This window comes from Pogona vitticeps, chromosome 2 (assembly GCF_051106095.1).
Source record: "Pogona vitticeps strain Pit_001003342236 chromosome 2, PviZW2.1, whole genome shotgun sequence".
Taxonomy (NCBI): domain Eukaryota; kingdom Metazoa; phylum Chordata; class Lepidosauria; order Squamata; family Agamidae; genus Pogona; species Pogona vitticeps.
Genome location: NC_135784.1, coordinates 13,827,632 through 13,837,413, shown reverse-complemented (window position 1 = coordinate 13,837,413; position 9,782 = coordinate 13,827,632). Strand labels below are relative to the sequence as shown.

The 9,782-nt window shown below is 45.0% G+C and overlaps 1 protein-coding gene across 2 annotated transcripts; it reads left to right on the top strand.

Moving 5' to 3' along the window:
• The first annotated feature begins 547 nt into the window (after positions 1-547).
• Positions 548-7,157, top strand: LOC140703791 (uncharacterized). Of its 2 annotated transcripts, XM_078387795.1 has the most exons (3): positions 548-679; positions 1,086-1,204; positions 3,306-7,157. In XM_078387795.1, exon 3 carries the CDS (start codon positions 3,443-3,445, stop codon positions 4,973-4,975), a length of 1,533 nt encoding a protein of 510 aa, XP_078243921.1. In that variant the 5' UTR covers positions 548-679; positions 1,086-1,204; positions 3,306-3,442; the 3' UTR covers positions 4,976-7,157. The 2 variants fall into 2 exon arrangements, with proteins under 2 accessions (XP_078243921.1, XP_078243922.1); XM_078387796.1 differs by lacking the exons at positions 548-679; positions 1,086-1,204 and adding an exon at positions 2,240-2,456.
• The last annotated feature ends 2,625 nt before the right edge of the window (positions 7,158-9,782 follow it).

The window sequence follows — 9,782 nt, the reverse complement described above, 5'->3', positions numbered from 1 at the left end:
AGGAAAACAACCCTGAGTGCTCACTGGAAGGACAGATCCTGAAGCTGAGGCTCCAGTACTTTGGCCATCTCATGAGAAGAAAAGACTCCCTGGAAAAGACCCTGATGTTGGGAAAGTGTGATGGCAAGAGGAGAAGGGGACGACCGAGGATGAGATGGCTGGACAGTGTCTGCGAAGCAACCAACATGAACCTGACACAACTCCGGGAGGCAGTAGAAGACAGGAGGGCCTGGCGTGCTCTGGTCCATGGGGTCACGAAGAGTCGGACACGACTAAACGACTAAACACACATTTGGCAACCCTACTTGGGAGGGAAGCACAGGGAAGGGGGCTTGGCTCTGCAAGGGTTACAATTATTAGATTTGATATTCCTAGAAGGGCAGGAAATGGGGAAACGGAGAGGCTGTCTCTTTTACGGAAATGCTCTTTTGCTCTAGGCTCCCTCTCCCTTCCTGCTGCAGAGGAGCCAATCCGGGCTTAGTCCTCCCAGCCTTTGTCCTGGTTGGTCAATGCAGCCTGTCACGTGTCGTTTCCTCCTTACCACTTGCTGGTACCGACTTCCGCCCTTCCTTTCAAACGGTTTTGGAGGCAAAGTGGGTGGATCGTCCTCTTTTCCTGGGATCGCAGCTTCTCATCGCCTTCTAATCCATTTCCAGACCTTGGAAATTTCTTTTTCGCGGTAAGACTTGGCTTCTCCCCCCCCCCCCAAAGGGGACACAATGGGTTAGTTTTCCCTCTGTTGAATTTTCTGGATATTTGTTTGCACTTTTCTGCCCCTCCCTCCCGTACGATTCTGCTGCACAGGGTGGTGTTGTGGTTAGAGTGATGGAAGGAAGGGGACTCTGGTCATTGCCTATAGGCGAGGGGAGATGATGGCAGGGTGTCCCCAAAGGTGGGATTTCTTCCTTTATTATTTCCACACCCGGAATTTAAAAGCTGACTTGACCTGCAATTTGCCCTCAGTCCCAGAATGGGTAGTTATGGTCCAGCTTTCTCCATCGTCTGCTTGCTTTTAAAGATGATATCCCCTTTCAGTGCAAAGAATTTATTTCTTTTTAATAAGATTTTACTTTTATTTCCACCAGGACTGATGTTTGCCTAATGTTGGCTTTCTCTGCATCCTGTACCCTGGGATCAATTCTGGATCGGTCTTCTGCCACCTTCTTCTGAATCGTCAGGAATCTGCTCCTCAAAATAGGCCGCTGTATGTATTTCTTCCTCAGACTTTTGGCACGAGGGAAACGTAGTTAGAAACAAAATCAGTTTTAAGTGCAGAACTGCTGGGAGATGAGCAAAAATAGTGACCGACTGAGGGGGACCTGTAACTCAGTTTGCTTACTATGCGTCTTTTCTGATTGAACCAATTTTATTTGATACTTTCATCCTAGCAATTTAACTGTAATGTGTTTATTGTAGTGTCTAGAGCAGGGGTCTCAAACATGCGGCCCGGGGGCCATTTGCGCCCCCCCAGATGATAGTTTGTGGCCCTCGCCTTGCCTGCCCCCCCAAAGCACCCACACATCCTCTGCTGTCAAGAGTAAAAAAAAAAGCCTTGCCTCGTTCGCCGGCTCTCTCCCAAGACAGCACCTCTTGCACCCTCCATCCAGAACTGCAGTCTGCCAGCCAGCCCACCTGTCTGTCGGCTAAGGAAACTCCTGGGCGGCTTCTTTGGGCTCTTGCTCCGCTTGGCGGAAAATCTGATGCGGCCCAGCCTCACCCAGACTCTGCCTCCAGCGGCCCCCAGGTAAATTGAGTTTAAAACCCCTGGTCTAGAGTGTGGATATACGACTACTTGGACTACATGTCCCAGAGTCCACTAGCTGGCCAGGCTGCCTGGAGGAATTTGGGTCATTTATTGCAAAAAAAGTACAATATGCCACTTTTCTATTATTCCAGAAGTCAGTATCTTTTCTTCCAGTTTCAGAAGAGCAGATAACTAGACCTGGTTCCCTGTTTATCGGTTGTGATAGAAATAACCTTTCCAACTTTATGGTGTTTGTGATTCAGCTCAGGTTGTCTCTGTTTCGGCTTCCTTGCCCATGGCATCAAATAGGGGGAAAACCATTCATACTGAAAGATATTCAAGGCAGAATTTCTTTCTTTCCTGAAACGCTTAGGAGTATTTCTTGGTAGGGGTTTGAATTAACCAAGACTGTTGTGGCGAATCAGGGATTATCATCTTAATTGTGGCAACCCCCCCCCACTCCCCCCCCCCACTTTATCTGAGTTTTCTGGGGCATTCTAATAATTGACAAACTGCCAGCACTTTTGCTCTTTCCCAAATCTTGAAGTATTTCTTTTTCCTAGAGGACTGCTCCAGTGGCCAAGCTGGCCACCAGATGTCAGGACTACTTGTAATGAACTGAACCCAGCTCCTTTCACACCTCCAAAAATCTATAATTTCACTTCTGAGCTGCTCCGGAAAGAGAAGGATCCAAGGAATAAAACGCTTGGATGTACCTAGTCATGGGAAAAACAGTGACCGACAGGAAGGTGCTGTTGCTTCTGTGCTCACAAGTTGTTACACTTGTGTGCACACTAGGATACTGGAGAACTAATGCGACTCCAGGTTGCTCCCATTCTTCACTGTCAGACTCACTTATTTTACACCCAGGGTGGGGGTGGGGTTCTCAGGTGAAACAGAAACACTCAGACAACCTAATTCCAAATCAGTTGCTGTTACTTGAGCTAAAGTTTCTGCCACATTTGCTGTGAAGCCAGCAGTCCTCCACCTTATAATGATACATTAGTGTTTTTTTCTGCCTAAATGCTGAACTCTGCATTTTTCTATGTTAAAACTTACTTTTATATATTTTCTGCCAAATCTTGCACCTTTTACGGCCGTTCCGAACACTGAGTTCTCTCTTCATGCTTTGCTATCGTTTGCAGTATGACATCATCCGTGACTTAGATGTTGGTGTTCCGCAAAGAGTGGGGGGGGGGGCTAAATGTTTTGGGTAAAAATAAAATTAGGAAAAAAGACGAGCAAGTCGAGAATTCTTAAGGATTTAAAAATGATGGTTCAAATTAGCATGTTGTAACATAAACTTTCTTCTCGGCAGCACCGTACGCCAAAGAGTTTCCTTGATATTTATCCTGAGGTGTGGCCATTTGCTAGGTTAAATTGTTAGTCCCTGTAGAATATTGGATGTTCAAGGGGTGGAGGTTACATTTTTTACTGTCATTCTTATCGGACATCTGTAGAAAGCCGTTTGGGTTACAAGCCATCACAGATGTGCTTTCTTCCTTAGTCTGAATATCTGTTATCTGCTGCTTACTTCAGGTTTCTTTATTTTTTTTAACAGGAAACATGTCAGAAAGCAGAAACAAAAGAGGAGGCCATCAAACGGCAGAGGGAAAGGGTGAATGTTCAGATGGCAAAGAGATTGTTGAGAATTAAGATGGAAACAAGAAACTTGGAGGAAAGCAAGTCGAGGAGAAGATGGAGAAACCCTTTGCTTGTCGAGAGGAAGCCCAAGTCCCTCAGAAAACATCCAGAGGCAAAGGAAGCCATGAGTGCCCTGAGTGTGGGAAAACCTTTGCCCGTAAATCGGCCCTAGATGGCCATGAGAAAATTCACAAGGGGGAGAAACCGTTTACATGGCTGGAGTGTGGAAAAAGCTTCAGTCGGTCTGAAAACCAGTGTCTGGAGTGTGGAAAAACCTTCAGCAAGAGCACAAGCCTCGCTTCCCACCAAAGAGTTCACACTGGGGAGAAACCATATAAATGTTTTGAGTGTGGAAAGTCTTTCAGCCAGACCTCAGCCCTGATATCCCATCAGAAAATTCACACAGGCGAGAAGCCCTTTGAATGCCTGGAATGTGGGAAAACGTTTAGATTGAGAGAAATTCTTACTGCCCATGAGAGAATCCACACGGGGGAGAAGCCATTCAAATGTGTGGAGTGTGGAAAGGCCTTCCGCCAGAGTGGAGACCTTGTTTCTCATCGCACAGTCCACACCACAGAGAAACCATTTGATTGCGAGGAATGTGGGAAAAACTTTAGATTGAAAAGATACCTTGTTAGTCATCAAAGTGTGCATACAGGAGAGAAGCCATTTGAATGTCTGGAGTGTGGAAAGGCTTTCTGCCTGAAGGACAACCTTAATAGGCATCATAAGATCCACGCAGGTGAGAAGCCCTATGAATGCCAAGAGTGTGGGAAGACCTTCAGCTGTAAAGGTAATCTTGTTTTCCATGAAATAATTCACACCGGAGAGAAACTCTACGAATGTCTGGAGTGTGGAAAGAGATTCAAAAGACAACATCACCTTACCAGCCATGAAAAAACTCACACAGCGGAGAAACCATATAAATGTCTAGAATGTGGGAAGACTTTCAGTCGCAATGATATCTTGACCAGCCACCAAAGGATCCACACAGGAGAAAAGCCGTATAAATGTCTGGAGTGTGGGAAGAGCTTCATTTGGAGTGGAGATCTTATTAAACATAAACGCACCCACACGGGGGAGAAGCCCTTTACATGTCTGGAGTGCGGAAAGAGCTTCTCCCAAAAATCAGCACTTAATGTGCATCAGACCGTTCACAAAGAAGAGAAACCGTTTAAATGTCCGGAGTGTGGGAAGGCCTTCAAACAGAAGAATCAAGTCAAGATACACCATGCAACTCATATGGCGGAGAAATGTTATAAATGCTCTGAATGCGGAGAACATTTAAAGTCAGCCCAGACCCTTAGACAACACCAAAGAGTCCATACTGGGGAGAAACGCTTTAAGTGTCAGGAGTGTGGAAAGAGCTTCAGTCAGAGTTGTGATCTTACTGTCCATTCCCGAATCCACACAGGGGAGAAAACTTATAAATGCCTGGAGTGTGGAAAGAGCTTCAGTCGTAGGGATCACCTTCGTTCCCATGAAATGGTTCACAAAGGAGAGAAACCCTTCAAATGCATGGAGTGTGGGAAAAGCTTCCGTTCGGGTGACAGGTTGAGTAAACATCACAGAATCCACACCAAGTAGCCACTCTTTCAGTGTCACACACTCATGCTGGAAATAATCAGTTGAAATGTTCCCTGTACAGTGAAAAGGGTTTCTGTAAAAATTTAACCCATCAAATCTCAGTGGTGAGGCCTTAAAAATATTTGTTCCTGTTTCTCAGTAATTTTTTTGGTGAATAACAAAGTTACTTTCACCTCTAACTACAACCAAAGAAATCTGTGACATTATCAGAATTATTTATATCCTTCCCAGGAACAGTGCAAGGCAGTCTTTGTTCTTTCTTTCCTTCCTGGACTACTTTGTATGTTTGTCATGTTTCCCATAATTCCAAAATGAGGGGAAGGAAAAAAAATCCATCAGTTTTCAGTCGCATGTGATTCCTACTTCGAGTTGAAAAGAAACACAGATGCACTTTCTACTTCACGTAATTACATGTGAAGAACAATAGGAGAAGTATAGAATTATGAGGAAACCTGAACGTTTCCAGCCAACAGGGAAGCATAACGGGTAATAAGAGGCCTGTTGGGGTACAGTGAGCATAAGAAACAACAGCAATTAAGTTCCATCAAATCAGTTCCTCCTTATGGTAACCTCCCCAGGGCTTACTCGATATAAAAGACTCACAACTGATTTCTCGCGCCCTCCTTCACATATGTGCCATATGGAAAGACTGAAAGCAATACTGTAGATTTGGTGAGAATTTCTGTATGATAAGGGGATTGAGAGCCAGAGGTATAATGCCAAGAGTGTTGGACTTCGACTCAAGAGACCTGGGTTCAAATTCCTGCGTGATCTTGGAGGCTCTGTAGGGATGAGGGTGGCCTCCAGAAACCATTCCTTGAACATTTCATGTAAATCAAAACCCTTCTCACGGTTACAGTTGGTTGAATGAAACAGAACAACCGGAACAGAATGGTGACTTAAAAGCCGTTGAAGGTCTTTGAGAAACATGTCTTGGGAATATGTATTTCTCATTTCCCGTTGGTCAAGGAAGCTTTGCAGTATTTTAGCCAAACTTTTATTTTTAAGTTTCTCGTTTATCTAGATGTTTTTACTTGGTGCGTTTTGTGTACTGAAAACTCTGTTTCCCGCGCCATGGACAGAAGGAAAAACATAGTCCTCTATTTTTGCCTTCAGTAATTTTTCATTTTCTGGGAGGTCTTCTATTTCAGTAGAAGTTTTTGTCAGTTTGACTTTTAAACTGATACTTCTTTTTGCTGCAGTAAATATTTTACTTCAGGAAACCTGATCATTATATTGTCTAGGAACTTTTTATCTCCTTCATGTACATGCCTTTCTACTGTTTCTCCATGGTTTCCTTTTTCCATCTGAACAATCTTGGGCCAAATTTGCTGAATTTCAGGAACCTGTCCTTTCAAATTGTTAGCTATTAAGATTGCTACTAAGCTATTAAGATCACGAAGCTGAGGTTTCCATACTTTGGCCATCTAATGAGAAGACCCCCCCTGGAAAAGACCCTGGTGCAGGGAAAGTGTGAAGGCAAGAGGAGAAGGGGACGACAGAGGACGAGAGGGTTGGACAGTGTCATTGAAGCTACCAACATGAATTTGACCCAACTTCGGGAGGCAGTGGAAGACAGGAGGGCCTAGCGTGCTCTGGTCCATGGGGTCACGAAGAGTCGGACACGACTTAATGACTAAACAACAAAAGATTGCTAAATGTTTGGAAACAATTCATGTTTTTCGGTAGAGGGCCAGTGGGAAAAAGGAAGAAATTTAGTGTTTTATAACTAAATACCTAATTCCTGCTAATTTTCCTTGTTCTGTGTCATAAAGAGCTTCATCTAATGCTGTCATCCATTTCTCGTTCAATAGCTGCATTTAATTACATTTTCTCTGATATTATTATATTTGTACCTTGAGTCTCCATTGCATAGAATTACTTTTCTGGTCTGCCGCTGTTTAAATAAAAAATCCCCAAGCAGGCAAAGCCCTTTCTCTTCAGGCAAACTTCCCCTCAGTGACTGGCTGCCTGAGTGTGTGGTTTAAATGAATTGTTGTGCCTTACTGCTGTGAATGTGTTTTGGCGTTGCCGATGCTTTTTGGTATATTATCTGCTTGATCCTTTTTGTATTTGTATACTCACCACTTAGATACTCGTTTTTAATGATGTAAGCCACTTTGGGTCCTTTTTAAAGAGAAAGGTGAGGTACAAAGATTTTAAATAAATAAATGAACAAAAACTTTTCACCTTTTATTGTGTCTGTGAATAGCCTTAGGTCGATTCTAAGTACAAATCGGGAAGAATAGAGAACCCCATTTTTGCAAGGCCATCTCTTTATTTTGGTGCAGGTAGGGTGGTTCTGTTTTTATTCTTTTCCAGCACTTGGAATTACTGGAAATGAACCAAAAGTGAGACTTTCCTTGTCAATTTGACAGAGTGTTGGAGTGAGTTGAGAAGAGAGGCACTTCAGGATTTAAGCAAATTAGACACTTCGTTATTTTTGTGGAGAGGCCTAGGAAGTGAATAGGAAATGAATACCGCCAGAGCCTCGTGCCGCAGTGGTTAAACCGCTGTACTGCAGCCAAAACTGTGCTCACGACCTGGGGTTCAATCCCAGGTAGCCGGCTCAAGGTTGACTCAGCCTTCTATCCTTCCGAGGTCGGTAAAATGAGTACCCAGCTCGCTGGGGGGGCAATGTGTAGCCTGCATAATTAAATTGTAAACCGCCCAGAGAGTGCTTGAAGCACTATGGGGCGGTATATAAGCAGCACGCTTTTTGTGTGTGTGTGTTTTAGGGTTGATTTAGATGTGCAGCATTGTTTTTAAGAGAGAGAGGGAGAGCGAGAGAGAGAGAAATGGAAGGCTATGAGTGCAGATCCCTGGGACTGGTAGCCACTGGTGGGCTCAGTGGACTGAAGGGGATATGGCTGCTGCCACCCATTTGGCTGCACTTGTTCTTAGCCCTGGCCACACTTTGCAAACCTCAGCACCTCCCTTCTGCTACTCCTGTGTAGGTGGTGGTGGGCAGAGATGACTGGCCGCCTTGCTGGGCACTGCTGTGGCACTGCTCAAAGCCAGAAGTCCTGTCCCACAGGGTCTCCATGCCAGTCCCAGGCTTCTCCTCTGCCTCCAGCCCATCCACCAGGTCATGGTGCCGTCACCACATGCTCCTACATGCTTTTTCCATTTATTCTTGAATGATTAGCGGTAGCAATCTGTTTTTGCTTAACATTTTTCTACCTTTTCTGAATTTTACACATTTTCTGAATTCTTGGACCTTATTCCTTCATTTTAAGACTGTTTAATCGGACACTGTTTAATTTTTTTAAAGTTTTATTTTTATTTCATTTTTAGACAAACACAGACACACACTTCATATTCCCCATCCATACACAACACTTTTTTCCTACCAAGCAGAGGGGCAGCTGACCTTGTCCATTTCTCGTAAGAACTAGGGCTGCCATCCTAGATGCACTTACCTGGGAGTGAGCCCTATTGAGTTCCAAGGGTCTCACACCTGCCTAGACCCCAATAGGTTGGCACTGCTGGATGGCTTTCCCCAGGCACACACCTCCAGGGTTTAAGCTCTCCTGGTGGACTTGCCTCAAGGCCGCATCCTGGAGCCTCTATTTGCCAGGAACAGCTTGTTCAGGGACATCAGCTTCCTAGCAGTGTTGATAATCAAGCTTAGAAAACACACACCCGTTGGGCAGCCTTTTCATGCACACACACAAAATCCCTCTTAAAAAGCCAGGAGCCAAACCGAAAGAGAGTACAGTGGGGTCTTGACTTAAGAACGGCTTGAGTTAAGAACATTTTGACTTAAGAACCGCTCTCATAGGAAAATATTGACTTGACTTACATACTTAGATTTGAGTTAAGAACTGAAAAAAACCCACGTGGGAGGCAGGGAAAGTGCAAAATGTGAACTTTCAGTTAACTGTTGGCCAGTGAAAAGGGTGCCTGTCTGCTTCCTCACTCCTCCCAGTGTTTAGAGAGTGGATTGGGAGACAGTCTTCAGACTGCCTGGTACTGTCCTGCCTGGACTGTATTTTCCCTGCCTTCCCTGAACCTTTCTTGACCTAAGAAAAACAAGAAACAAAATATCCCCCTCTAGTGGTCGAAGGCGGAATAGCAGCTTCCCATTAGTTTCTATGGACGGAAAAGAGCAGATACGGATCAAATGGCTTTCAATGCGTTCCTATGGGAAATGCAGATTTGACCTGAGAACTTTTTGACTTGAGAACCGCCTTCCAATACTAGTTGCTAAGGGGAAGAGCAGCCAGGGTCAGAATAATCATACAGTAATTTGGATGATTTCCTCTGGCCTCCTGGGAGGGAAACCCAGGAAGGAGCTTGATGCTCGGCTCGGCAAGGGTTAAAATCAGCAGGTGGAGAGATTCCTAGAGGGGCAGAAAGTGGGAAAGGGAGAAGCACTTTACCTCTGTGCTCCCTCTTCCTTCCGGCTGCAGAGGAGCCAATCCGGGCTGAGTCCTCCCAGCCTTTGTCCTGGTTGGTCAATGCAGCCTGTCACGTGTTGTCTCCTCCCATACCTGTTGCTTTTGGACTTCCGCCTTTTCTTTCGATCTCTTTAGGCGGGAAGTCGCATCTCCTGGGATCTCAGCTTCTCATCGCCTTGTAATCCATTTCCAGACCTTGGAAATTTCTTTTTCGCTTTAAGACTTGGCTTCTCTCCCCCCCCCCAAAGGAGACAGACTGGGTTAGTTTTCCCTCTGTTGATTTTTTTGGAGATTTGTTTGCACTTTTCTGCCCCTCCCTCCCGTAAGATTCCGCTGCACAGGGTGGTGTAGTGGTTAGAGTGATGGAAGGAAGGGGACTCTGCCCATTCGTGGTGGACAGATGA

What these genes read in the sequence shown, in the direction of transcription:
- LOC140703791 (XM_078387795.1), top strand. Translation starts at nt 3,443, where the DNA reads ATGGAGAAACCCTTTGCTTGTCGAGAGGAAGCCCAAGTCCCTCAGAAA.